Source organism: Falco punctatus (assembly GCF_963210335.1).
Source record: "Falco punctatus genome assembly, chromosome: 4".
Taxonomy (NCBI): Eukaryota; Metazoa; Chordata; class Aves; order Falconiformes; family Falconidae; genus Falco; species Falco punctatus.
In genome coordinates this window covers 35,799,285-35,825,735 of record NC_137583.1, presented here as the reverse complement: position 1 = coordinate 35,825,735, position 26,451 = coordinate 35,799,285, and the positions used below count along the sequence as shown (strand labels likewise).

The following is a 26,451-nucleotide window of genomic DNA, read 5'->3' as shown; positions in this document are numbered from 1 at the left end:
CTTAGAAAATGAGGCTGTGTGAAGCTTCCAAGTTGTGATGGCAGGTACGAGATTCAGCAGCTTCCACGACTTGTTAAATGCAAAAAAGGACACATGTAAGTGATGTGAAGTATAACATCAAAGAATACGCGGACATGTGACCTGCTCCAAACACGGGTTCTGTGGGAAGGCTGCGGTGTTTCCGTGACTCCGTGAGCTGCTCCTCTGCTCCTTGGCGGTGCTGCTGTGCTTAGCGCAGGTGCAGGCGGGTGCGCTGGCACGTGCTGGCTTTTTGCGAGAGACTTTGTTGTGTAAATACTGACGGTGTGGAAAGGAATGGAAGGCCGTGCTGGAGGTGGGCGTTAGGCCTGAGGTGAGAAACACGATGAAGGAAGTGGCTGCCTGGGCTGTTTGGTGCAGGTGGAGCGGGGGGGCTGCGTGTGCGTGGGGGGAGCAGTTCCCCTCCGCTTCTTGCTCTTGTGCCTGTCCCCCAGGGCCAACGGCTGGAAAAACCCGCTCTTCAAGGGAAATCCGTCGCCCTTGGGCTTGTCTGGAAACTTGGTTCGGTGGGTGCTGGGGGAGGATGGATAGCGGCGCGGGTTTGCGTGCGCGTGCGGCCCGTTACCGTGCTCATTTCCAGAAGGATTTCTTACAACTGCGCGGGGGCAGCGCGGCAGGCGAGGGTGCCGCCGCCGCACGGCCGCGGGGCGGGGCCAGGCGCGCAGGCGGGGCCGGGCCGCAGGCGCCGCCCCCCGCAGAGCCCGCCCGGGCCGGGCCCCCGGCAGCGCCCGCTCCCCGCCGCCGCCTTTCCCAGCGCCCCGCGCGGCGGCGCCCGGCCCGGCCCGGCCCTGGGGGGGAAGTGCGGAGCCGCCGCCTCCCGCCGCGGGCCTGGGCGCTCCCCGAGATGCCGCTGCTGATCAACGGCGAGCGCATCGACCTGGCCCGGCCCACGGGCGACATGATCCGCGCCTACCCGTACCTCGAGGTGAGGAGGCGGCGCGAAGGGGCCCGCCGGTGGGGCCCGCCCTGCCCGGCGCGCTGTGCGGAGCGGCGGGGGTGCCCGTGGGGAGCCCGCTGCCTCGGCCGGCCAGGGCGGGTGGCGGAGCGGGGCGGCCCCGTGCGCGGGCTGAGGCGGGCCCGGGCCCGGGCTGAGGCGGGCAAGGCCCGTGGGGAGGCCCCGGGCACCGCCGCATTCCCCGCGTTGCGGTAATGGAGCCAGGGTTTGACTGAGGAGAAGGCGATGGAGGTCCCCGGAGGGGAGCCGCGGGAAGCGCCCTGAGGCGACGGGTGGCTGGTTGGGGGGGAGCTGCGGGGCGGGCGGCTGGGTGCGTCGGCCGGGCTGGGCCGCCCCTTCCTGTGCGAAGTAACAAAAAGGAACGATAAAATTCAAGAATGTAACTTCTAGGAAGGTATTGACCTCGCTTTCGGCATATAAATGTTGTAATCCTAAGGGCAGGCTGTGAGCCAGGATCGGCTGAGCAGAGCTGGTTGGGAACATGTTTCTCATCAGAAGATGCTTCTTTATGGAAACTTGAGTTTTTGCACAAAGCTGGTGCAAATGTGATCAAACTGTGCAGTGTTTTTGAGCCCCTGGATAGAAATCCACTGCCTGCCCAGCAGGGCTGTGACAGAGCACTGCGGTAGTCACAGCCCAGGAATCTGGGTTTTCCGTTCACTAAGCAAACAAAAAAATAGCGATACTTTGATATGTGCTCAATAAACGTGCTGGATTGTGGCACTAGAAAACTGAAACTTCAACGTTTTAAAAGTTCCCTGTCGTGATTAAACTTCCAAGATCAGCTCTGTTATTGTCTAATGTACTCTTTGCCAAGTCCTATTGCTTTTTTGCATATCTCCATTCTGTTGTCTATAAAGCAGGGCAAAGGAGTTTGTGTGTCTGTGGAACGGTGGGATTTAACGATTAACTAGATCACTGGCAGGAAAGCAAAACATTCTCAAAATTCTAAATACTGCATAATATAAAATATGTATGTTTCTGCTTGACCTGGGTTCCTTTGCTCTTCAGAGGTGATGTTTCTGTCGAGTAATGGATGCACCTGAGAATTCAGCCACTGTAGTCTCTGTTATCATTTATCTTTAGGAAAAGGCAAAGCTTCTGCGAAGTCAGCCTGCTCGAATTGTGGAACCCAAAGGTCTTCTGTATGTCCAGCAGAGAGAGTTTGCAGTGACCACCCCTAAAGATGGTGTGTAGGAACATAAATATTTTTTTTCTTTGACTGAAGCAGTGATTGTGAACAAAGTTCTTACTGTGTTTCTCTCCTTTAAAATAGGTTCTGTTTCCATTCTTGGATCGGATGATGCAACTACCTGCCACATAGTTGTGCTCCGGCACACAGGTATCTTTAAAGGATTTCGGAAAAAAACGTGTACCCCTGAAGTAATGAATTAGTACTGCATTATGCTGTATTAATAAAAAACCCTGCAATTATGTTTATATGAACTCGAATCTCAGACAGTCGCGTGATGTCTTTACTAACTGACTTGTTCAAAGAGTTGGCTTGTTTAGTGTAAAGAGGTTCTACGTTTTGGTTGCTCAGTGAGTAGATCCTAAACTTGATCCACTCCGGTGGCCAGTGGGTAGTGGCAGCTGCAGGCCTTGGCTATGTTCCGCAGCTTGGGCCTGCAGGGCTTGGTAATAGCAGAGGCAGAATTTGAATTTGTAGAAGTTGCCTGGATTTCTGACATTAGAGATGTTGCCTGGTCCTGGTTAAGAGGGCACCTGTGCCTTTCGCACGGGTTCTGGTGGTTGTATAATGGGGCACACAAAGAGGTTATTGTCTCATTCAGTCGGCCCGTATGTTGTGTCAGAGACTGCTGTCCTGAGAGGAAGCGAGGTGGTGGTGTACGTAGCTTTTATGCTACTATAGTAGTGTAAACTTACAAATTTCAATTACGGTAGCTAACAGCCTCCAACAATGTCATTCACTGTCTTGTCATGTTCTCCTCAGGCAGTGGAGCTACCTGCTTGACACACTGCGATGGATCAGACACGGAAGCTGAGGTGTCGCTCATCATGAGTTCAGTAAAATCTTTCTCTAACACTACAGGATATGGAAGGTCAGCTCTGCTCTCACTTCTTGTGTACTGTTTTTCACAAAAGTCACTAGTTTGTAAGATGGGGAATTTTTATGTGATTTTATGGGGTTCAGAGAAGGTGATTGTGCAGGAAATATTTACTAATCAGGAACTACATGTAAAGTGACAACAGTTTCCTTGATGAGTTTGAGGTAGTTCTTAGCACTGGTTCGAAGCGTGGTTCTGTTCTGAATAGTGTGTCTGTAAAAGGCTGTTGTGAGGTTTTGTGTTTACTGTTTCCCAGTTAGCTTTTGTTTCAGATGTGTGAGATTTTCCAAAGAACTGGTTTTGGGTTTATGTTATATTTTTCCTTTTAGACCATTGGTCTTGTAAATTCTTTTTGGGATCTGATAATCTATCTGGGATTTTTTGAAGTCCTGCATTTAAAAAAAAAAAAAAGCAAAAGCAGGGGTAGGGGGGTGGACAGGCAGGACAGTGGGAGGAAAAAAGCCTGAAACAGAATTTAGCAAACAAGGTTCTTTCTTGATGTGGAGATGTTTTCCCCTGTAGTTTGATAAGAACAAAAAGTCTATGAACTTAGAAAATACGGTCTCTGAAAACTCATGATTTGTCAGGATCTGTCTTTACATAGACACTTCTCAGAGAAGAACCCTGCTGTATGGTCCAGAATAGTTGTGATGGGGTCACAGGAGCAAAAATCCTCATGTTTAATTAACCTTTTCTTGGGAACTGAAAGGTGGTTACTTAGTTCAGTCCAAACCAGCAGTGCTGACCGTTGGAGATACCACTGGGTTGGGTAGAATTGCATGCATGTAATGTCTCTTAAAGTTTCTAATCTGTGCTATTTCCTGGGTGATCCCTGAAACGTTCAGAATGGAATGACTGTAACCTGCTATGTAATGCAAACCAGCTTGGTGCATGCGACTGGAAAAGCGAGGCTTCTCTTAATGTTTGCTTTGCAGTTTGGGCTGGGGATTATTTTGTAAAGCTATTGACTTTGGGATGTCTTTTTAATTGCTGTTTCCTGTTATTCCATCTCTGTTAGGCTGGAAGTGCACCTAGTTGGAGGTTTCAATGATGATAGGCAGTTATCACAAAAACTTACTAATCAGCTTCTTAGTAAGTTCACATTTTTTCCGCTCTCATGTCCAAAAAAAAATAGTTCTGACTGGATTTGGGTAAAGCTTGTTTGTAATCTGAGCCCCCTGACATTTAATGGAAAGAAATCTGGCTTCATTTTGAAGGATGTTTTCTCTACCTGAGAACAGGGTGTGGAGAAGGGTTGGGCTTCTGAGGCTCACATACGGCCAGTACATGGGATGGAGGGTCTACACTTGTAATTTCTTCCTGGCTTATATTCTAGCGTGTAGAACTGGGGTGCAGTTTAGCTGGGCTCAACTCCTGGCTCTGCTGCCGATAGCTATGTGATCTTGGTCAAGTGTTGTCACTGTCTAAACCTATACATGTGGGTGACTTCACTAGTTACTATTAATTTTGTGCCTTAATGTGATGAGGTAAAATCTAATTATTGTTTGGAATTGTCTGATGAAAGATGCTAAGCCTGTTCATAAAGTCTGTAGTCCAGAGGAGTGATTGCAGTGCTTTACAAACAAATTGGAAATGTAAAGTACCTGCTCACCTGTAAGCGTATGTCAGGATTGGAGGGAGGTGGCCAAGGGGATAAAGTAAAAAGAAAACAGACCCAGCAAAGGTCCTGGGGTGCACCCTCGTGGCCATTGCACCTAGTGACTCCTGTTATTTGTGTTGTATGTTGTGTGAGGGTTCTGTACAGAATAAAGTATTTTGGGTAATTTATTTTTTCAATCTTCTGATTTTCACGCATCAAGTTACAATTTAAAACAATAATGCTGTATTGCTATTAGAACTTCGAAAAAAAGATTTTTTTTCTAGTGTGTGGGATGGTAAAAAACAGAATTAATTTATAGCTAATAAAAGTCTGGGTTTGCTTACTTTATATGTAATGGTTTAGGTAAACACGAAATAGAAGCTGTTAAATGTATAGTGAACTAAAGCAGAACTGGTGTGCTGCTAGAGCTAAACCAGTGTCAATAAAAAGAGCTGTGGCACAATGCCTTTTTTTTTTTTTTTTTTTAAAGCACGTTTTTGCTATGACAAATGGCTACTCTGTAAATTTCTGTTTAGTAGCTGTGGCTTTAATTTTATAAGTTAGTTTGAAGCAAATCTGCAAAATGCTCTTTGCTCTGTTGCCTTATCTAGGAACAGTGCATTAGGTATCTCTGCCCATCTATTCTGCAGTGCGCAGCACTGGTAATGCCCCCTCGTCTATATACAGCACCTGCTTTGCCACCAGTCAGTCTTATACATTGCTGCTGTCGTTGTTGCTGTAGGAGCATTTGATGTCCAACCGGATGATGTTCATTTAGTGACTTTCTGCGTAACAGGTAAGAAAATGTTTCCTTAGTTTTTGAAGTATCTTTAGCCACTGAAATCAAAGTGCAGGGGTCTTTCACACGTGGCACTTTTAGCTGTCCTGCGAGAAAGAACAGTGCAAGTCTTCCATCGTGGTTTGTAATTCTTAGTTTTACTGCTGGTAGTGTCTGTGGTGATGGCAAATAGTGTGCTGAGGGTGCTGCTGAAATACAACTGACAGTAGAACCACCTGGGATCATTACCAGGTTATTTTGCCACGTTTGTCCCATGAAAAGAGGGGTATGTATCCATGAAAGATATCCATGTGTACTTATGAATATCTTGAGGCAACTGAGAAAGGCACTCACAGGCCTTTGACCTGCCGGGTTGTCAGACCTGCCTCCCTGCAGGTCCAAATGAATTGATAAATCACTTGGTTCATAGTGCAGGATGTCATGTAAAGGAAGAATTGATTTCCTTTTCTTCATATCGTGTTCAGGCCGTATTTCCATCATCTTTGTGCTTCAGTGCTGTTGGTGACTTACAGCTTTGAAACTTGGCATCCCTGTAGCTTTGGATTGTGGGTGTTTTTCCCTGTGAATTGCCCGTGCAGGCAGTGGAGCGGCAGCTGGCTGGCGCTGCCTGTGCTGTCAGGAGATAAGAGCGCTGCTCCAGGCCCCCAGCATATTGTTACTGACCTCCACCTTCTCTTCCTTATTTCTTTTAGGCTTCTTTGGGTGTTATTTCTGTCTTTAAGCAATATTGGATATGTTCTTCTAACACACAACTAGATAAAACACTGCTGAGAAAAACATTCAGAGCCTTACAAGTTTGACTTCTTTTTTCTTACAGAACTCAATGACAGAGAAGAAAAGGATATTCACTTTCCGATCATTTACGGAATAGGTGAGTTACAAAAGAATAACGGAGTTCTAATTTAACTGGATTGCTTTTCAGATTCCAATAGTAAGTGGGCTGCTTTTAATGAGAAGGTAAAGCCTGTCCTGTAAGTTAAGCGCTGCCGTTGGAGGCGTAGGTAGAAATACACGTTTTCTTCTGGTACCACAGTTAGGGAGCTGCACACGTGGAATTGGCTGTGTATAAATGCGAGCAGATTTTAGCTGTACTTAGGATTTTGTCAGGATCGAGCTACTGTTAGTATTCAACCTTCTTTTCATTGTTTATTATGTTTTTTCTAATAAAAGTATCTCTGAAAAATGTTCTTCTGAAACATTGAAATGCTGCCAAAGCAAAATAAGTAGAAAATACGGTATCACAGGCTCAGGGGTTCGTGGTACTGTGAAATACAAGAATAGTATTGACGGGCGCCAGGTCCTTGCAGCATAGTAGTGTTGGGCACACGGTCATTTTAAACAAGCGTTTTCTAAGAATTAATTGCTGCTTTATTTAAACTATTTCCTGCCAGCTGTGAATGTTAAAACAGCAGAGATTTTCCCTGCAACCTTCCCAGAAAAAGGACCGGATGAGGATTTGCGTTCAGCCCATGTTTTAACAGGAGCATCAGTGAGTAAAAATAACAGGGGTGAAAAAGGGTGTTTTTGCTGGAAGGGGAGTCCAGCTGGGGGCGATAAAATGTCAAAAGTTTGAGGGGGGGGGGGGGGGAGGGAAATACTTTGGTACCATTCCATCCGTAAGGAACAAATGCGAAGGTGGAAGAGCAGAGGCAAAGGGCAACGGTGGAGATCAAACTGCTCCTGCCGCGGTCAGCCTCACCTGGAAGTACAGCTCTTCCACCTGCTGGTGCCAGCCCTGCGGCTGTCGGCGGGGTAGCTTACGTAAGGAGATTCAGGTCATGGGCATAATCCCGGCAGGATCTTTCAGTTCTGGGTTTGTTGTTACAGTTTCATGTCTGGTTTGTCAGAATAATTGGTTAACCTTAACGCAACAGGCGCGAAGCAGAGCCGAGTTGGCAGGTGGCGTGTCTGAGAGAGAAGCTGCAGCTTAAGGCCTTCCAGATGAAGGGAATTTGCTGTCTGTCATCGGTGTAAGCATTCTCTTAACTCTTAAGGCTCCCCGTGTCGTTACAGCTGACTAATATTTATGATGCAAAGAAGGAACAACTCCATATTGGGCCTTATTTCTGGAGGCCTTTCCCACATGTGGATTTCTGGCTGGAACAAGATGATAAACAGATTTTACAGGTACCTGAAACTGACTTTTTTTTTTTCCTTCTAGCTGTGTAGAGAGTGTGGTATGGTCTGTCAAAACTTTTCCCAGTGTGCTGCTGGGGAGGGTGGGAAATAAGATTATTAAAAAGCAGAATAATTGAGAAGTTTGTTTTCTGAATATCAATATCTTGTTGAATATGAATATCTTGTTTTTCAGAATCTTTCCACATCGCCCCTGGCTGAGCCACCCCACTTTGTTTCCCACATTAGGTCTACATTAACATTTTTAAAAGAACATCCTTTTCCATCTCGCTCCCTGTTTCCTGACAGGAAACCCCGCATCTACAAGAAAAATGAAGAAGGGTTGTGGGAACAGGTTTGTTCTGACAAGATCTAACCTGGCACCAAAGATCACAACTGCTTTAGGGAAGTAGTCTTGCAAGAAAAGCAATTTTTTCCAAAAAGCGTATTGCTGGTCACAAATACCATCCTTCCCCTGCTTTTCAAAATAAAATATTTTGACAGAAGTAACTTGCTTTTTCTGTATTACTTTGATCTAGGAATCACTGCTACTTTGAAGTAAGAATTTGGCTTTGTTTATGTTCTGTTGCTCCAGTGCAGGGATTTGATCGGCACAGGTAAAGAGAAGGCGCAGTGCTGAGAGCTGGAGAAGGTAAGTCAGGACACTGGTGTGTACTTTAGAGAATGATTTTTCACACAAAGCTGCTGAACCCCAGGGATGTATCCTTCAACAGTAACTCCATGCAAGAGTAGTAATTTGAAGAATCTTTATTGAAACATTCAGAGAGTATCTAAAGAATGAAGGTCATTCCAACAAAACTACTGGTTTAAACACTTCCAAATATAAAAACATTAAAAATTAATCCTTGTGGCGATAATTTTATCGCCAACAAATTACTCTTATTAACATACTTCATTGCACCAAGAAACCAAGGAGGAAGACTAGTCAACTTAATTGTTTTTGCACTTTAGTAAAATTGCACTCTGATTTACATAAATTACCCCAACAGCAAAATTAACTTTGTTCACGGCATCCCAGCCCCCAGCGTCTAGAAGCTCAGAGTCAAATCAGGTGACAGAACAATTCAAAACCCCCAAATTCTTCAGATCATCAAAGTCAGCCCTGCTACCACTACAGCCATGATGGTGTGTTTACCTTTTGTGGGGGGAAGGAAAAACACTCATCAGAACACAAAGCAAAGTAAACTACGGTTACTTGCATCCAGTTCTGTAGAGATGGGACCGTTTTCCTCAGCAGCTCCCTTGGGAAAGCAAGCTTTTGCAGAGATCTCCTTTCTCGAAGAGGCTCTGGAAGTTTGCAGCAACATTTGGGAGGGGGAAAGGGGGGACAAAGGTTTTACACCTCAGCTTTTGATTTACCCAAAGCTTTGCTTGTGCATTAAGTAGTCCTAGACACTAAGAAGTTGTGCTGTAGTGTAAGTAACCTATATAACTTTGTTGAGTCTGTACAATTCCTACCATAGGTAAGTTACCGTTATTGAAAAAATAAGTGTTGAAACCATTACAAATGTATTGGTTTTTCAAGCTTTACTAAAACTATCTTTAAAAATACACAACAAAGAACTCCAGTTACACTACATAGATGTGTTCGATCGTATTTGGTTTATAAAGGCCGTGCAAAGGAAAATGATGGTGCATTGGTGATGCTTTCTGGCGGCAGAAGCAAGAAGCCGTTGCAGCATGCAGAGGCACTGTTCCTTTCTAAAAGCCTTAACGGTCACTAACTCGGTCACCAGTGTCCCTCGGGCCTTAGCTGGATGGGTCAAGTCATACAACAGCAGGAAAGGCGAGTTCATGGCAAAACACTACTCAGTGACTTCTATATACATACTCTAACGCTCGCCGCAACGTGACTGCTTGGCAATGTTATTTATAAGGTTAAAAAAAAGGAGCAAAATGGAGCTAGCGTGTCTTCAGGAGATGTTTTGCTGGAGAGGCTAAACTGAATTTAAATGTTCAAAAGGTGAGCAATTGGCAGATTATTTTGAAGTGTAATAACATAAAATAAGGTCATTTTACTATTACTGGGTGAAGCTGTATTAATTGTGTGTCCATGCTTAGCTTCCTAGAGGAAGGATAACTGCCAAATGTTTTTATAAATGTTTATGAGCACTTAATAAATTTCACTAGTACTTTGGTGACACCAACATGTAGAGGATTAACAAGTGTACAATAAGACAAATCTCTGTCCCATGGAGGGGGAATTTATATTTGTGCAAAATCCCAGTTAATAAGTTACAGTAGTTAGTACTGTAGTGTGTGGCACTCTTCACATCTGAAATGCATCATTAATACCCGGGCACGGGCGTCCTCTGCAGAGTCTCAAACGCACACTCTGGACTTTTATCTTTGACTTTCATGTTCCTCTGCCTTCACGCAGTCATGTGGCGATGTGTCAGTTGCAACATCCTCAGCATCTGTCTTGGTTGCCTGTGCCACCACCTTCTGCTCCTCTGGTTTTTCCATCTCCAACGATCCTTGCTCTTGGCCAGGGGGTTGAGCTGGGGGTCTCTGATCCACCTTCTCCAGGTCATCGCAGTGGCTGACTGAACTGGTCTCACTGAACGCATCAGAACTTCTTAGAGACCTTTTAAAAATTTTCTGTCCTGTGAAGTGTTTGAAGAATACGGTACCAATGAAGGCAGCAGATACAAAATGCGCTATGCACAAGTTAAGTTTCAAAGAAAGTACCTGAATTTTAAAACTACAAAGACTTTATGTGGGTGCTCGTTTGTACCCTAACCACAGACATACTTTCTTGCAGTTGCAGATATGCAGGCAAGGCAAGAGCACCTGTTACGTTATCCTGCGTACAGAGACTGTTAACATTCAGCTGAAACACAAGCTGCCCGCACGCACAGTGAAGTCATTCTAGGGTAAAAACCACAGGCTGGAAGCCAACCAGCTCAGAAGGTGAGTGAAAACTATGGTTTTCCTGCCAGTCAAACCAACAGTCATTACTTATAACTACACAGAATAGATCTCCATCTTAGAACAACTCTGTCCACAAAATACAAGGCAGCAATAGAAATGCAGTTGCTTAAATAAATGATTATACACTATTTATGCTTTTATTTCAAATTGTAAATCAGTGGGTAAACAAGCCAAAAGTTTTACACTCAATAACCTCATTATATTCCACAGGAAGATTCTAGACTTCATGGGCAGTTGTCAGTTAATAGGATAACAACTTTCTGTAGCCCCAGGAAGAATTCTTGGGGGGGGGAAAACAGACTGTGGTGGTGTTCTGGGCCATGTTTAAATTAAGGTTTTTAAGGCAGACACGAGTGTGAGAAGATGAGCTGTAGTTCCAGATATTATGAAAGATGGAAAATCATGTGGGTCTTCCTGTGTCATGCAACTTGGATGGCAAGAGGTTTTGGCAAGCTTTAGAAAAAGAAAAAAAAAAAAAAAAAAAAAAAGGTAGAAACTTACCAGGAAGCCTTTGCTTCGCAAGGCTGGAAGTAGGAGTTGGTGGTGGAGTAGTGCCAGTTCCTTGGGCTTTTGATACGTAAGTAGATTCTGTGGATTCGAGAGAGCCTGCAGGTTAAAAAAAGAAGTATCAAGTTGAATATAGCACAAACCAGACCAGTTTTCTGTTCATCTGTATTTATAAGGTATGTAAAAGCCTTATTTTTAATGCACATTTCTGAAACTGCATGTGCTAGGTTAAGGTGGAAGTGCCATTTGATGGAAATCCATTGCTGAGTACCTAGGGGCAGGAGTGCTGAGCCTAACGAAGACGGATGGTTTCCCCTCGCCCTCACTCCACACCACTGCCCCCAGCAGCCCTTCTTCCCTTCTCCGCTGGGCGCGTGACACATCCCCAGCTGCAAGCTACTGTGCACTGCACTTGGAAGGGGTATCTAGCTACGGGGGGGGTAGAATTCCCAAGGCCACCTTGCTGTTCTCTGCCATAAGAACCTTCCAGCTGGCGCATCAGGAATTGGAAAGAAAGATCCTAAATACAGCAGGAAGCCTTCCTCGCTGGGTGCAGGGCCATGCAGAAAGCTTTGCTGAGTTCAGGAATGTTCTTAAGACTCTGCCACAATCTCTACAGTGACAATTTATAAATTCAGAAATACTACATTAGTACATCAGCCTTAGTGATGTAGAAGCAAGACTGTTATTTTCACATCACCAGGCATGAATTACAAATATGAGTCTTTTACACTGTAACATTCCATTCATTACTGTCTCCTGCAAAGCCAGGTTCAGGCCAGTGCTCAGCTGGTTGTAGCCTGCCCTTATCAGCCCCTGCGCACTCCAGCACGCAAACGAGCATTTTATCAGTGTGGCAAGAGCCAGGCGGTGTCACAAACCAGGCTTTTGGGCAGAGGCAACATGTTCCAGTAGTGCAGCGGAACATCCCTGTGCCGCTTGGCAAGCACACTCAGGAGGATACATGTGCCCCTACATGGGAAAGGGACGTTCCAAGAGCGGCGCCACCCTGCTAGCTTATGTATTTGCAAAGATGGGACAAACACCAAACTTGCAGCACACATAGCCAAAAGTCACAGGAATGATTCGTCTGTTAATAAATGCCAGCGTCTAATACAGCTTCTTTAATGTGACTCAACATGCAAGAACGAAATGTAAATTGTACAAGGTCAGAAGATTGTCTTACTGGGTGCTACAGGAATAGCAAAGCACGTTCTTTTACATGCTGAGGGTGGATTATGTCACTCATGATCAAATCGGCACAAGAAAGCGTGTTGTAATTTCAGTATAAAACAGGAAACCATTCTGATGACAGCACAAGGTGGCTGAGGATGCAGCACGTCCTACCTGCTGTTAAATTAAATGTTCTTCCTTTTGGCGACGCTTGGAATGGAGAGAACCAGTTCAGCACAGAGCCTACTACAGGTATTTGTCGCAGCAGTCCCTGCAAAGTCACAGCCAAACACTGGTCGGTGAGCATGCTCCCGGTGTTGTGACAAGCCCCCAGGTAACGAATGTTTATAGCCTTACCTCTTCCAGAAGTCGTTCTTCATTTGCCTTCTGAAGCTGAAGCTGTGCTTCCTGGATCCCTTTCCTAACAACTTCAGTCATGTTTTCCAACAGCTAATAAAAACCAGAAATCACATTATTATGTACTTATATATATATTATATATATATAAATTTGGACGCAGGATTTTTACAAGATATACCCGGAGGACAGAATGTAATTTTAAACAGGAACGGTACGTATTTTTCTTTTACTTAGAAATGAGTCTGCGACCCAAATTTTTCATAGAGCTGCACACTACGTAAGTGTTGAGCAGATGCTGAATCTGACTGGAAAGAATTTTTAGGTTGAGAGAGTACATCTTGGTTTCTGGAAGTACCCAGGACTTGAAACCAGCCTCACAGTCAGACCGACCTGGTTTGTGTCACTCCAAGTTCAACTTTGTTTTTCATATTTAATGTATGACTGGCAGCCTGAGCCCTGTGGCATCCTACACCAGCACCAGTGATGGTTTATGCTGCAAAGGACAAGCAACTTACTGGGAGAGTTGCGGGGGCAATAAATGAACAAACCCCAAAAGTCAAAAAACAGAAGTCGCAATATTGTCTTGTGCGAGACAAATGCCGATTTCCGTAACTTAATAGGGTTTTAATATGGCACAACGCCTACATGACAGGTGCTTCCTCCAAAACACCAAAAATCTGGGTTACCGACAGTTAATAAAAAACAACAGAAAAAGAGAAAGCTGCTGCTTTTTCCCGGGGGAGAGGGAAGCCAGGAACTGACCACCACAGCAAGCTACAAATCCCCACAGTACCAGCTACAGAAAGCAGTGCAGCGGGGCTGTGTTTGGAGTACAAGGAGGAACCACTGTGTCTCCTGGTCCAGTCAAGATGTTTGTCATACGTTTTGGTTCTGCCTTTCAGTGCATTTATCAGTATGTCCTAAGGGCTTGCTGATCCTGGCATAGTTTTTTTTCCTAAAAGCTTCCCTGCTGTTCCAAATATAATTTAATCTAAATGATGCAAACATCATTCTAAGTCTGCTTCTCAGTTTTGGATCAAATGGTGTAAGATCCTTTCAGTACCATAGATCTTTTGTCACTGCTTCCAAGGACTGCACCTTTCTGAGTCCTCCACTACTCTTTGTTCCTCCCTAGAAGCTTCAGGATCTGAGTAACCCATATTCCAACTTTCGGTTCCTCATCTTTCAACTACAACAGTTAAAAAACTGCAGGTACTCTACCGGTGAGCCACCTTTCGTGTTGCCCTCAAAGCAGCACAGGGAGTCAAGAGGGGGCAGAAAGTCTCCAAAAAACACTGCTAGAAAAAATTTCATTGCCAACGTCAACATATTTCCATGGGCAGAAATAGGCAAAGGATTTCTGAAGTTGAATTTATTATTCACATGAGGAAACAAAATGCCCAACACCAGAGGAACAAAAGGACAGATGTTCATTTGTGATGCAGGTCACTGAGGAATTCCACTGTAGAGAACACTTGGAGAACTCTAATCGGGTAAATGCTTTTACCAAAAGGAATTGCATCATCAGCTTTATTACTTCAGTAGGTAATTTGTGATTTCTGGTTTTAATCCACCAATTTAAAATTTTTCACATTTTAGGGCATAATCTTAAAGCTGGTATATAAACAATCTCAGTCCTACTGCATCTAGCAGTGATGGGAAACACCAGCTCACAATCAGCCCCCACCTTCCCTTTTCAGTTTTGCTGGGTTTTTGGGGGGTTTTGGGCTCTTTTTGTTTGTTTGGGGTTTTTTGGGGGTGGAGGGCGAGGACTGGTGTTGGTGGTTTGGTTTTTTGGGTGTTTTCTTTTTGACAGTTTAATTTTAGTGATAGAATGAACTTATTTCAGTACTACTGAAGTTTTTCATTGGAATTTCTGAACATAGGACCATAAATCGGGACCTCCTCAGAACGTGATAATCCTGTAACAAAAGTTCTCCTTATGTGGACACAGATTATTACTTCCACGGTAATTCATACAGTCTCTTGCCGGCAGCACAAAGTTTACTTTCACAAAGAACAAAACCATGTCCTGAAGCCAATATGGAAGGGGAAAAGAAGAGGTGCTGAAATGCTCTGGGATTTAATACATACTCTTGAATTTTCTTCAATTTCTCTGCCCGTTGCTGCAATAGTTTCAACTAACTCTGCCACGTCCAGATCCTCAGTTACCATGCCAATATAAACACAGTTCTTCTGCCCTCCGAACTCCGGACCTGTGAGCAGAGGGAGAATCAAGTCTTTGTGATGTACAAAAATGCATTCTCACAATAGCTGCAACGGTCATGCTCGAGAGTCTGGAAATTCTAATACCTACACACGCTTCAGTAATGAAGGTCAGTGTATGCACAGGTATACATTATGCAGGCTAAAAAAGCTCAGCCCTGTGGATTTTCAAAAACAGAAGAGAAAACAATATCTAAACAAGAAAAACTGGGTATTTTTTACAACCAAGGAGTTATACAATAAGTATCAGTGTCGAATATGCTTCGAACTCGTTACTTTCTGCCATTTACATATTACTTGGTTCCACAATTCTAGGGCACTTAACTTTTGAAAGCTGACTAGAAAATGATCAGAGCTCTGAGTAGGCAAATTAATATTATTGCAGCTATAATGTGGCACTATGTAAATGTGAAAGTGCTGCTAATTATCATCAAAGTCATCTGAAGCTTTTCATGTAGCCACAGAAAGCGGTGATCTGGTCAGTGGGCTTTGAATGAGATCTGCTTCTCACTAGAGAAAGCACTAACTGAGAGAACACTGCAGCTCTTACTTCTGACAAAGAAACCCTTTGTGGTCTAGCTGCTCCTCAGGCAGTTTTCACAAGCACTTCCCCGCAGGGTGCACCCTGCTCACCCTGCTGAGCATTTACCAACCCAAACAGGGGTGAAGAGGGAAAAAAGTTACAGATGTTGTTTCCACAATAACCATACAGGCAGCAGTGTCATTTTGCATGATCATGACCTGTGTATGAATGACCCACTGAACCATTGTAACACGGCTGGTAAAATTACTATTGGCTTGAACAGAAGTTTTTTAAATGGTGCAGTTACCCAAAGAAAAAGTGAGATCCGACTCCAGTTCATTTAATTTTTTCAGTAGTTCTGTATTGATTTTTTCTAGTTCTTTTTCTTGTTTGTCATCGTTCTTCCCATCACTGTGATAGTTGTATCTTCAAACCAAGCCAGAAGATAGTAATTTCACTTTACAGTACATACAAAAATACATATACACATTTAGCGTATTTCTGCAACGTCTGTATTTCACAAACCAAACATCTCAGGACACTACAGCTTAGATCAGTAAGTTTACTGGCATCTGTAATCAGAGATTTTGGGGTGGGGCGAGCTTGCTGCTGCAAACTGAGCTGAACCCAACAGATTTCTAGGCAATATATTGATTATCCTTCAACTGTTCTGACTACATAATCCTTCCCAGAAGGCTGTATCAGAGCATCAGAACAGACACCTGAAGGGGTTTTTGGAAGTGGTATTCCATATATAGGTGAATCCCATTATAAATAAAAACATGAGTTATGCTAAATACCACAGGATGCGCTTATATATTACATATCCATCTAACAGATCAACACGCTGCCTTCAACATTAGAACTGTTGCCCTAATTTTGCTAAAATAACTCTTCAGCTTTTCTTTAAAAGAAATAATCAAGAAACATTAAAAAGCACTCAAAAGCTTCAATGGGGCGCAAAGCCAGATAATAATCAGCAAACATACACCCAGATCACCACTGAAAAGACCATGTATTCCTTTCTGCTCGTGCACAGTCTATCCAAACACATAACGAAGAAAACATTGGAAAATTTACCTTACAACACCTAATCCTGGCCAGCTAAGATCTTCAATGTACAGCAGGCCTACTGTTCTTCTCACTTCTTGCTCAAACTCCTCTCTCAGTTGCAGTGTACTTGTCAACACTGGTATCTTCATTTTCAAGCAGTCTACTAACTGATCAATATCTTGTATTTCAGTTCCTAAAACTAAAGAGCTGCTGTGTTAGTGTGTGACAAAAGTGAATGGATATCACGTAGATGTCTGAATTAAATCTGTAAAGACACTCTTAAGTCAATCATAAATACAATTTATAGATAGTATTGAAATATCCTGATCTGTGTGTTTTTCCTTCAGTCATCTATTCCCTAATACACCAAAATGGAGAGTGCTAAGGATTTCATAATAAGTAAGCTAATAAAAAAGGATTTTTCTGATGTTACAAACTAATAAGGACAATACCCTTTTTCATTACTCAGTAGCTAGTATCAGAAAAACTCCTCCTCCCATAGACAAGCAGAATATGAATTAGCTTCCATGCCCGTTTAAAACAAAACCAAACCAACCATCACAGAATAATTTTATTCTAAAATCTCCTTTTCTGCGTGCACCAGGATCTTCCCACATCAGCGTCAGGTGTTTGGATAGCCTAAGGCACCCACCCCACACAAGCTAAAAGGAGGTACCATGCATCACCCTGAGCCCCTGCGAGTTGCTCTGTGCATCTGCTGAGTCTAAACAAAGTACATACATAACACAGTGCTGGCTGAAACATGAAACTTAAGACACTTTCCAAAACACAGATTTTTATTTCCCCCTCCCCCACACCAGTAATTATAGAGAAACCTAGAGGTTTAGTTAATAATTCTTCTAGTTAAGTAGCTATGTTTTGAACACAAGCACCATTTCAGTGTTGAAATACCTGTGCAGAAAGGTCAAGCATCTTGTGTCAAGCAGCCGAGAGAAGAAAAGGTGGAGACAATTTATACTTCATATTTCTTTTATAACTGTTAGAAAGAAAGAGCTTCTCCCCTTGCTTTTCCTAATTAATTTAAAAAATAATCTGTAAAATTAATTCTCTGCAGAAATAGTGAGGCAACATCACCCGTAACAGCTGAGCTACCACTAATGTACTGGCTGCCAAGGCACAGCAGAACAATACAGCTGAGATAGTTTCATTTGTAGGAAAGTTCTCACCATAGCAGACTATACTAAAGAGTTTCTTGAGTATATCTGCTTTAACAGCAGGAGATTGATGTACAGTTCTACAGCAAATCCCAGTTTTTACAAGTGGCTGAATTAAGTGAGCATTACCTGCAGATGTCATTAGTGGGCTAAAACGCACACATGTGCCTTCATCTTCCAGTTCTACCACATCAACTCCACTGGCAGGAACCAGCTGTGCCAACTGCTCTCCTAGCTGAAGGGATAAGGCACAGTTAAAGAAACACACAGAGCGTGACCTCCCGCAGTCACTGACTCGGGCTAGGCTCTTCCCACAGGTGAGGAGAACCACACACTGAAGACTTTTCTCCGTTGCTCAAAATCACTTCTTGTAACGAAAGAGTCCAGCTTACTGGGGATAGGACAAAGCTGGACGTACACTTCAAATTATGAAAAGTCAGAACAAGCTCCAAGTGTTACAAGTCAAAAGTTTCTGCAAAATTGTCACTGTCATTAAGTATGTGTGGTTACTACGCATTTGATCCAAAATAGTTATGTGCTCAGCTCTCTGAACGCACAGGTTTCTAGAATTCTCTTAAGATCTGAAAAAAACCCCACCTGTCTATTCATAAACGCACAGGCACCATCAATGAAGTACCTAGCCGATCACAAAGTTCTAAAGTTTTCACATATTCCCACAAGACCAACAGCTTCAGATGCAGTAATAATTTCAGAATTACAGGTAAAATAATCTGAAATGTCAAAGCAACTTTGCCTCAGAACAAATCCATCTTTTAGATCCAAAATACCCGATATCCTTTTGCAGAGGATATTGTACCAAGAATAACTATCAAACTAGTCTACCAAAGGTTTTATTATCATTATTGATGAGCCCCTGGAAGCATCCCACTGCCCCTTCTTTTTTTCCTAAAGAGAGAAAGCATCCGTTCTTACCCACTGATTCAAAGTGTCGTAAATGTGTCTTTCGTTGCTTATTATGGGGTGCTGAATAGTTGAGGCCTGTGCAGCATGTGAAGTTTGATCTGGATCCAAAGATACAAGAACCACAGAAGTGGATTTTTATTTACTTAATTAAAGAAAAGGCAACCTAAAATTTAGATAAAAGACAATTACATTTCCTAGGTAATGCAACGCATCTACACAATGTACTGGACCTCAGGCAGACTAGCAAGGATTATGTTTTTGTTTTTTTTTTTAAGGCATCTGGAACATTTACTAGAAGTAAAATAGAGTTGAATATACTAGTTTTAAAAACAACCATTAAAATACTTCTCTCAGTTTTGAGGTTCAAATGCCCCAACAGAAACAAAACCAAAAATGTTTTCACAAAGCAAAATCCTGTCACAGCAGGCTGCAGTATTTGATACATTCAGCTACCTTTTTTATCAAGTTTTAATGATTACTTCCTGTTCTAAACCACACAAAAATAACACTAAGGATTTAAGAGTCCAGTATACGCATAAAACATGCTGAAATGGCTAAACATCTCATGTGCTTATAATTCAGGTGGGTGACTTCTCCCTAGCAAAGCTTTTCAAATCAATGCTTCGATGCACAAAGCAATCCACCAAGTCACTGGACCTGGATGAGTGGGTTTACTTTGTGAGTGCAACCACTGATTAGACTAAAACCAAAACCAATCCTCCTTCATGCCCAATGCAAAAATTCCACAGACAATTAAAATCAACACTCATAACAAAACTACACCGTTTTCTAGGAGTCTTCTGCCTCCTCCCAGCTGGACGTGTCCCCACCCTCACATGCGCACATACAAACAGCACATCTTCTGTTTTAACTCAGATGACAAAAATCCTCTTTCCCAGAGAGCACGTCTGAGTAAGTAAGTTCTACTCAGAGCCACGTGTGGCGTGGCTACTGCACACCCACGACAGCATTTCCGGAGTGGTTCCGAGGCTGTTCTGCTGTTTTTAAAACTATCACAACAGCAGTTGTAAAACAGAAATACATGGTTCTTGCAACTAGCCACTAGAAGTTTAAAAGGAACAGAAAGCCTAAGCAAAACCAAGGAAGATCTTCCCCTATCAGCGCACTCAAGCACAGCTTGCAGCTTATGAGGCTTCCATCATCTGCTCTCAAGATCAAAATCATATGCAAATCTCTCCTCACTCAAGAAAGCAGAAAATTACTTGTTATGAAAATTTAAACCACTGCAGCCTAGCTAAAAATAAAAACTGTCACATGTATGGATTCTATTCACTGGACTACAACCAGAATTCACATTCTTTTTTTGAGCATGTTACACAAGAGAAGTGGGCTACCTAATGTTTACCTCATCAAAATCATTTTATGAATTAGTAGTTTTAAAAAAAACTTAAGAGTTTTTTTGGTTTTGTTTCTAAAATACATCACATACCTCTATCTGAATATTCCCGGAAGAACTTGAAAACCACCACTGGTGAACTCAGTTCATCTTCAACCTTAACAAAAAACAAACAAACAAAATACATTTTCATGTTATTTTTTTCAAGACTTAACCCTGTGTATAATTCCTTAGACTTCTGAGCAAAGCAGATAATTTTGCTTTGACAGCAGTAACAATGTTCACATTAGCTTAGTATCAGAAGTTAACTCCAGGAGTGCAGGTAACCGTCTCTGTAAATACACACAGAAAAGTAAATCATAAATCCATACAATTCTGCTTTAACTGAATAAAGATATGCATAATTAAAATTTGGGCACTACAAAGCAAGAAACCTAAGCATGTTCATTAGCAGATATACTGTATTAAATAGTTGATTTAGCTTCACATATTTCCAGATAGTAACACTAAAATAAACACTCTTGGAAATCACCCCAGAATCACTGGAGAACATCAAGGATTACAATTGGTCCTACTTTGGGGATAGGTGAGACGAACTGGGCAACTTCTGGAGGCCATCTGAGGCTACATTTCACAATCTTAGAAACACAAAACTTTCTCCCCACTACTGAAATAATAATTTCAGTAATTTTAATATATGATTAATAAATTATAATAAATAAAATCATAAATTCAGTTAAAAAAGAGATAACGCTCTTAGAAAAACAATTTTTACAAAAATGGTTGTTGTCACTCAGAACAATCCATGAATTATCTATTGCCCCAGAAAACTAAGCTGATTATGTTTTCTATACATTGTCAATTAAAACTGGGGGCAGAGGGGGAGTAAACCCACCAAGCCCTGTTGAACAGGACATCTCACAGAAACTTGATTTGGAATGAATACATTAGATGCAATTTCTGAAACTATTTCTGGTGTAAATACCTCAGTTGGGATCATTTTTGCATGCCATTTCACAGGGTGCGCATTATCTCAACAGCAGGGTAAGATGCAGCCAAAACGTATTAGAGAGGCTTATGCAAACTGGCTTCATAAAAGTATTACTGAACAAATTCGTGGTTTAAATGGAATTAAAATCAGCCTCTGGAAACAAATTCTGGATGTTGTTCTGCAGGCTCCACTGAGAGCATGAGTGCACTGCAATCGAGCAAATACTCACACAAGCCACACAGTTTCACTGAAGAACAGAACATAGAAAGATACCAAGCGTCTTCAACACAATGGCTATGATTTAAGTAATATTTTAAAAGAGTTTTTAAAAAACAAAGTTATCCTTATTTAACAAAGACTAAGCTATACAACCAAAATATTAAATGCAGACTGTACCGAAGTTTTAATGAAATCCAGGTTTTTCAAGTTTTCCAGCAACCTTTGACTCTAAAAGACCGCAGCAGAAGGGAAACAAAAGGAAGAGACAAATGCACAGCTTTAGAAGTTGAAAATTATTCTGAAAAACATTAAATAGTCACTATCATAACTTCTATTTCTGAACAACCCCCTACAACACATCAGAGATTCATCCAGTTCTTACTTGCAAATTTAGAATGCAATGGAAAAATATTTTCTAGTTTTAGTAAAACACTGACTACAAAGCGATTTTCATTGAAATAAAGTCTTGGTGTATTTGTTGACAAAGTTTCAGAGCCACCACAACTCCATGGACTAACTAAAGCACAGCACGTAGCAGAACAGTTAATTTTCTCTGAGCTACCATAGCAACTGGTTATGATGGGTTTTTAAATTATTTTCGTAGAAAAGACATTCTTACATTTTGGTTTAAGTCAATAGACTATTATAAAAGCTAAGATCAATCTTAGATGCACAAAATCTTAATGACTAATGATACTTTGTCAATCTTTTAGGACATTCATGCCAATAGCTTCTTCACTACGCATTACAGAAACCTTCCATTTCCATTTTGCCCTTCTTTGAATGTTCTGTAAGTGCTTTTACCTTTAAGGAAAAAGGGTTTGCATACAAAAAATGCATTTTTTTAACTAACACATTATATTGGACCTTAATTTTTAGAAGGGTAAGGACTCAACTTCAAAAATAGTTCACTTGCCACTGTATCTGAAGAAACGTTTTGAAGTACTTTTTGTCAGGCGTTTATAAATTATTATTACTTAAGTCCATATGATGGCAAGTAGAATAGCAAAATGAGCAAGTCCCTCTCTGAACAGCTTTCAAGCAAAGTAGTTAAAATAGAGAAGTAACAAAAAAGGAAAGGATTGTTACTTCACTGTTTAGAAAGAAAAAAGATTAAGCATTTCTCATTATAAAAAGACCAAATAAAATTTACTATTAGATTGTATAAGTACATCCTTCCCCCACTTTACTCTGCTTTCACAATTGTAACACAATATGAACCAATATCGTACACTCAACAACAACAGTATTTTTAGTTGATTCTTCTACAGTGCATCACAGTAATCAAAAACATTTATTAACAGCTATCATAAAAACATTCCTAAGTATAACAGTGTTCTGTGATAGCCATCTGGATATTGCCGGTACTATGGTTGCTATCTGAACTTTGTTGCTGCCTGGAGATTCAAACTGTTAAATCAGATGGTGAGGACTCTTAACAACAGTCTCCAACCCATACTCGGAGAAGCAAAGTATCCATAAACAATGTGCCACCAAGCTGCTGCTTACTAGTTGTGAGGCACGCTTTATCCTCTCCACGATCCCATCATGGCCCAGGTACTGCAGGGACAGCCACAGTGGCAGGGCACGGAGCTTCTCCACGGGCTGACTCGATGTCAGCCCAGCTGCTAAGGACTAAAAAGGAAAACACTATTAACGTCTCCAGTTATCCCATTTTTGCCAGCTTATGGAAAATGTCACAGCTTAAACAGGGGAGCTTTTGCAAATAATAACTTAGATAACTTGATGAAGAACAAGACACTACACCATGACAAAAATAAAGTCTCAAGATCATAAGAATAGTGACCGAAAGGTTGAACATACCAAAGATGGATCCTCATGTCTGTAGAGTGTCACTGCAGGTACAGCTGGGAGACCCAGCCAGGAACCCAGAGTAAGAGTCATGCTGTCACATTTTGTAGCAGCCTGAAGTTCATTACAATAAGTAGAATATAAGCCACATATTATTTGATTAAATCATGACTTTAAAATCTAGAGCACAGTATTAAGTTTTTAGATATATTAAAACATACCAGTACAGAAGAGGAGACATAACCCAAAGCCAAAGTTGCCAAATTCACACTAGAAAAAGAAAGTGATTTTTGCACATATTAAATGTGTATTTAAGAGACAGCATTTTGATCTTCAGTTTAAATATTTCATGTTGATGTGTAAAGGGAGGTAATTTTTGTTCATATATTTTTCATTAACAATGCAATAAACGTTGCTACTTGGTATTCCAAGACCGAAAACCCAAAAGTAAAAACGCATTTTAATCTAAAAACGTTTCAGATCAACCTTTGAGAAAAATCATCCCCCAGAGTCCTATCCATAATTTAGCATCAATTTGGTATCAGAAATAAACAGCATGCAAATACAAAACTATGCAATGACATATCAGGAGAAACAGATCCTCTGCTCCAGGCTCAAATAAAAATAATCTTGGAGCACTGAAGCCTTCAGGAACGTTGTCTGAGTTCCTGGAATTTCCTCTCTGTTTAACCTTCCTCCCAGTTATGTTGGCACTGTGCTTGCAACCTTCATTGAAGTGTCAACTCTTTCACACTCATTTCTTTCTCATTCTCAATCATTGCTGCACTACACCTCCCCTAACTTGTCCTGTACGGCCTTCTTATTCATATTCCAAGCCCTTCAAAGCAAGGGCAAGATTACCATCTGAGCAAAACCAACCACGAACACATGCTGAAATAATCACTCTAATTATTCCTGTATATGTAAAACAATTTGTATCCCATACAGTGACACAATTATAACCATATAAATTGCTTAATATGACAAAACATCAAGATGATCCTATGGTGCTCTACTAGCTGGTTAGCTGTAAAATTTATGTGCTGCCCATTAGTTAGACTTTTTAATGAATATAGTTATACAGAAATACATAAGTTTCATACCCTTCTACATGGAGCCACATATTATACTGCTCACAAAGCTCCTTCAGTCGGCCAAGTTTATCTGTGTGCCCGGCACCTGGTGTCCCTTTGTTGAAACAGATAAAAAGGCAATGACAAAGGATAAGCATGCAAACTAAAAGAGTACCTCTGGTACTGTTGTCAAAAAAAGTCAGACAAGAGCAGAAAAGAGGATGTTTAAAAAGAGCCTGCTACATAATATTCTTATCTGGTTCATCGTGATTTATGAACAACTGGAATTCTAGACAAAAAATAAAGATACTTGTTTTGCTTATCAATGTACATTAGAAATACTTAGAAAGTTAGATGTCCCAAGCACTAAAAGACTCAGCAGACTCGGCTAAGAAATGCAGACATTCTTAATTTGTTCAAAGTATGACCTCAACTAAAGGAAACGAAACCAAGATTAACATCTTGGATATTTTTCCAAGTCCAAAGCAATTAACAGTCACCTCCTTCATTTGTACTTAAATTTTGTTCATGAGTAGTTCCGTTTGACTAACTAGAAGAAAAAAAACATTTCTAAAGCTAAAGTTGATGACACATCCATCAAAAAATCCTGAAGTGTTAATGTGAAACTGATTTTCAACAAAAGATCTGCACTCACTAAAGTAAGTTCTAGTCATATTAATACATTGACTGACCTACGCAGAACCATAGCAGTACAATCTAACTTTAAATCAGTTAAATAAAAACCCCTCTAGACAAATAATTATTGTGAGGTCATTAAAATATTTCCTGATATTTCTTGACATGTGACCACTAAGCTGTTTAAGAAAGTATTTCTTATTTTGGATTTTATAAATACTCATGAAATAGCATGCTGCTTTTTTTATTATTGTTTGTCCATAGCACTTACCAGCATTGGCCACAAGCAACAAAGGCAGTTTTCCAGATTCAACATCATCTTTAATCACTCTGTCCAACAAAGCAACATCCTGTTATCAGTAAGAAAAAAAGATACGTATTCATAAATATGTCAAACACCACAGAACTGTTTCTGCTGAACTGCAAAATGCATTAAGAGTGAAAGTGGACAGCACTCTGAAGTTCTGGAAGACATTCTTAAAATGTCTTTGTCTGTGGCTTGCAGTTTCTTCTTCTCCAAGGTAAAACAACCTGAAGGTCAGTGAAAAATGCAACACAAATATATCACGTAGTTTGTAAACATACCTCTGACTACGTGTATTCTAGAAATCTTGGACTAAGAAGATTTTTAGTCTACTGCTTTGTCCTACTATATGCCATTAGAAGTACCTAGCAAATTACAAGACCAAGATACAAGCTGCTGGCTTTTTAGGAGACTTCAATCTACAATTTGTACAGCTGTAACATGGAAGACTCAGAGGTTGAAAAAGTAAGTACATAAATAAGCTCCTCCTAACACCATACTTTATATTCATTTAATGAGGCTTTTCAAAAAACAAAAAGAAAAAACCCTACAAAACTAAAAGAGCTCTTAAGGAAGACGAACTTACCATTTGGTGTTGAGATCCAAACATAGTGTTACAAGGCACACGGCACATGCAAGAAAGGGGTAACCCTAGCTGCAACAAAAATGATGGAATTTCAACAGCTGAGACACGCTCATTTCAAACATTCACAGAAATATACAGTGACACAAAAAACAGTAAATGTGACAATAAAGAGATGGATATTACATTATAAAGTAAATTTCCTGCTAAAACTTATAATCAGATTAATAGCAGATAAAGCACAGGAGAAATGGGAAAAAACAGTCAACTTTTGGTTAGCACGCCAACTGTGTTCAGTTTTTCTAATGAGATACATGTGCCCTATGCAACAGCCTAAACTCAACCCTCTTTCTTGGCCACCCCCACAATTAATGCATTCTATAAGCAAACGTGGGATTTGTGCATGGGCCATGTTCCACTGGAGGTTCACAGTCACTTCACTACTGAGTAGAGCACAATCTGCCTACACTGCTCATACAGCTCAGCTGACTATTCATGCTGTTAAGTCTGAAGTTCTTCCTTTTATATGGAAGCAAATTCCAGACAATTTTTGCACTGTTACCATGAGGGGGAGCTGGGGAATCAAGGTCTCTTACGTTTTGATCTTTACCCTGGAAGATCACTAGGGAAGTGAAATCTAGTTGATTACACTCATCGCTGCACAGAAAATTCAGCAAATTAAAAGAACTACGGTTACAGATTATTTTTTTTATCCTTTCATTTAACAGACACTGAATTAATGTCTGACTACTCAGTTCCAATTGTCTGCTCTACAACATACACTAGTTCTCAACATCTAAGATAAAACGCTATCGCTTTTAAGTTCAGTGATCTCCTAATATGGACAGGTTACCTTATAAACAAAAGATAAGGTACCACTGTTATTAGCAGTATCTCCTCTGTACTCCGAAGCAAAGGACTCCCAAAATACTGATTCTTACAGTATTTCTTGTATCAAGAAGTTTCAGTCAATAACTACATGCAACACTTGGCTTACGAAAGA

General features: G+C 41.3%; 2 protein-coding genes across 2 annotated transcripts in view; one reads left to right on the top strand and one right to left on the bottom strand.

The window, feature by feature from the left end:
- The first annotated feature begins 731 nt into the window (after positions 1-731).
- Positions 732-8,083, top strand: NTAN1 (N-terminal asparagine amidase). The gene is made up of 10 exons (XM_080383453.1): positions 732-964; positions 2,081-2,183; positions 2,271-2,336; positions 2,949-3,057; positions 4,082-4,155; positions 5,406-5,459; positions 6,280-6,333; positions 6,854-6,951; positions 7,476-7,589; positions 7,774-8,083. Exons 1-10 carry the CDS (start codon positions 884-886, stop codon positions 7,951-7,953), a joined length of 933 nt encoding a protein of 310 aa, XP_080239579.1. The 5' UTR covers positions 732-883; the 3' UTR covers positions 7,954-8,083.
- A 247-nt stretch (positions 8,084-8,330) lies between these two features.
- The window catches only part of PDXDC1 (pyridoxal dependent decarboxylase domain containing 1), a 32,040-nt gene continuing 13,919 nt past the window's right edge, over positions 8,331-26,451 (bottom strand). The window contains exons 7-23 of the mRNA XM_080383437.1: positions 25,452-25,520; positions 24,833-24,911; positions 23,956-24,040; positions 23,074-23,122; positions 22,865-22,966; positions 22,550-22,675; positions 21,218-21,268; positions 19,924-19,987; positions 18,483-18,571; positions 17,679-17,784; positions 16,402-16,573; positions 15,629-15,747; positions 14,667-14,788; positions 12,570-12,662; positions 12,387-12,483; positions 11,034-11,138; positions 8,331-10,204 (exon numbers count right to left, since the gene is read on the bottom strand). Of these exons, the coding sequence (XP_080239563.1) occupies positions 9,942-10,204; positions 11,034-11,138; positions 12,387-12,483; positions 12,570-12,662; positions 14,667-14,788; positions 15,629-15,747; positions 16,402-16,573; positions 17,679-17,784; positions 18,483-18,571; positions 19,924-19,987; positions 21,218-21,268; positions 22,550-22,675; positions 22,865-22,966; positions 23,074-23,122; positions 23,956-24,040; positions 24,833-24,911; positions 25,452-25,520 (1,791 nt within the window). The 3' untranslated portion in view covers positions 8,331-9,941. The remainder of the gene's footprint in view (positions 10,205-11,033; positions 11,139-12,386; positions 12,484-12,569; positions 12,663-14,666; positions 14,789-15,628; positions 15,748-16,401; positions 16,574-17,678; positions 17,785-18,482; positions 18,572-19,923; positions 19,988-21,217; positions 21,269-22,549; positions 22,676-22,864; positions 22,967-23,073; positions 23,123-23,955; positions 24,041-24,832; positions 24,912-25,451; positions 25,521-26,451) is intronic.

Coding starts and splice junctions, on each gene's coding strand:
- NTAN1 (XM_080383453.1), top strand. CDS start 884: ATGCCGCTGCTGATCAACGGCGAGCGCATCGACCTGGCCCGGCCCACG. Junction 965..2,080: donor GCGCCTACCCGTACCTCGAG/GTGAGGAGGCGG, acceptor ATTTATCTTTAG/GAAAAGGCAAAGCTTCTGCG. Junction 6,334..6,853: donor TCCGATCATTTACGGAATAG/GTGAGTTACAAA, acceptor ATTTCCTGCCAG/CTGTGAATGTTAAAACAGCA.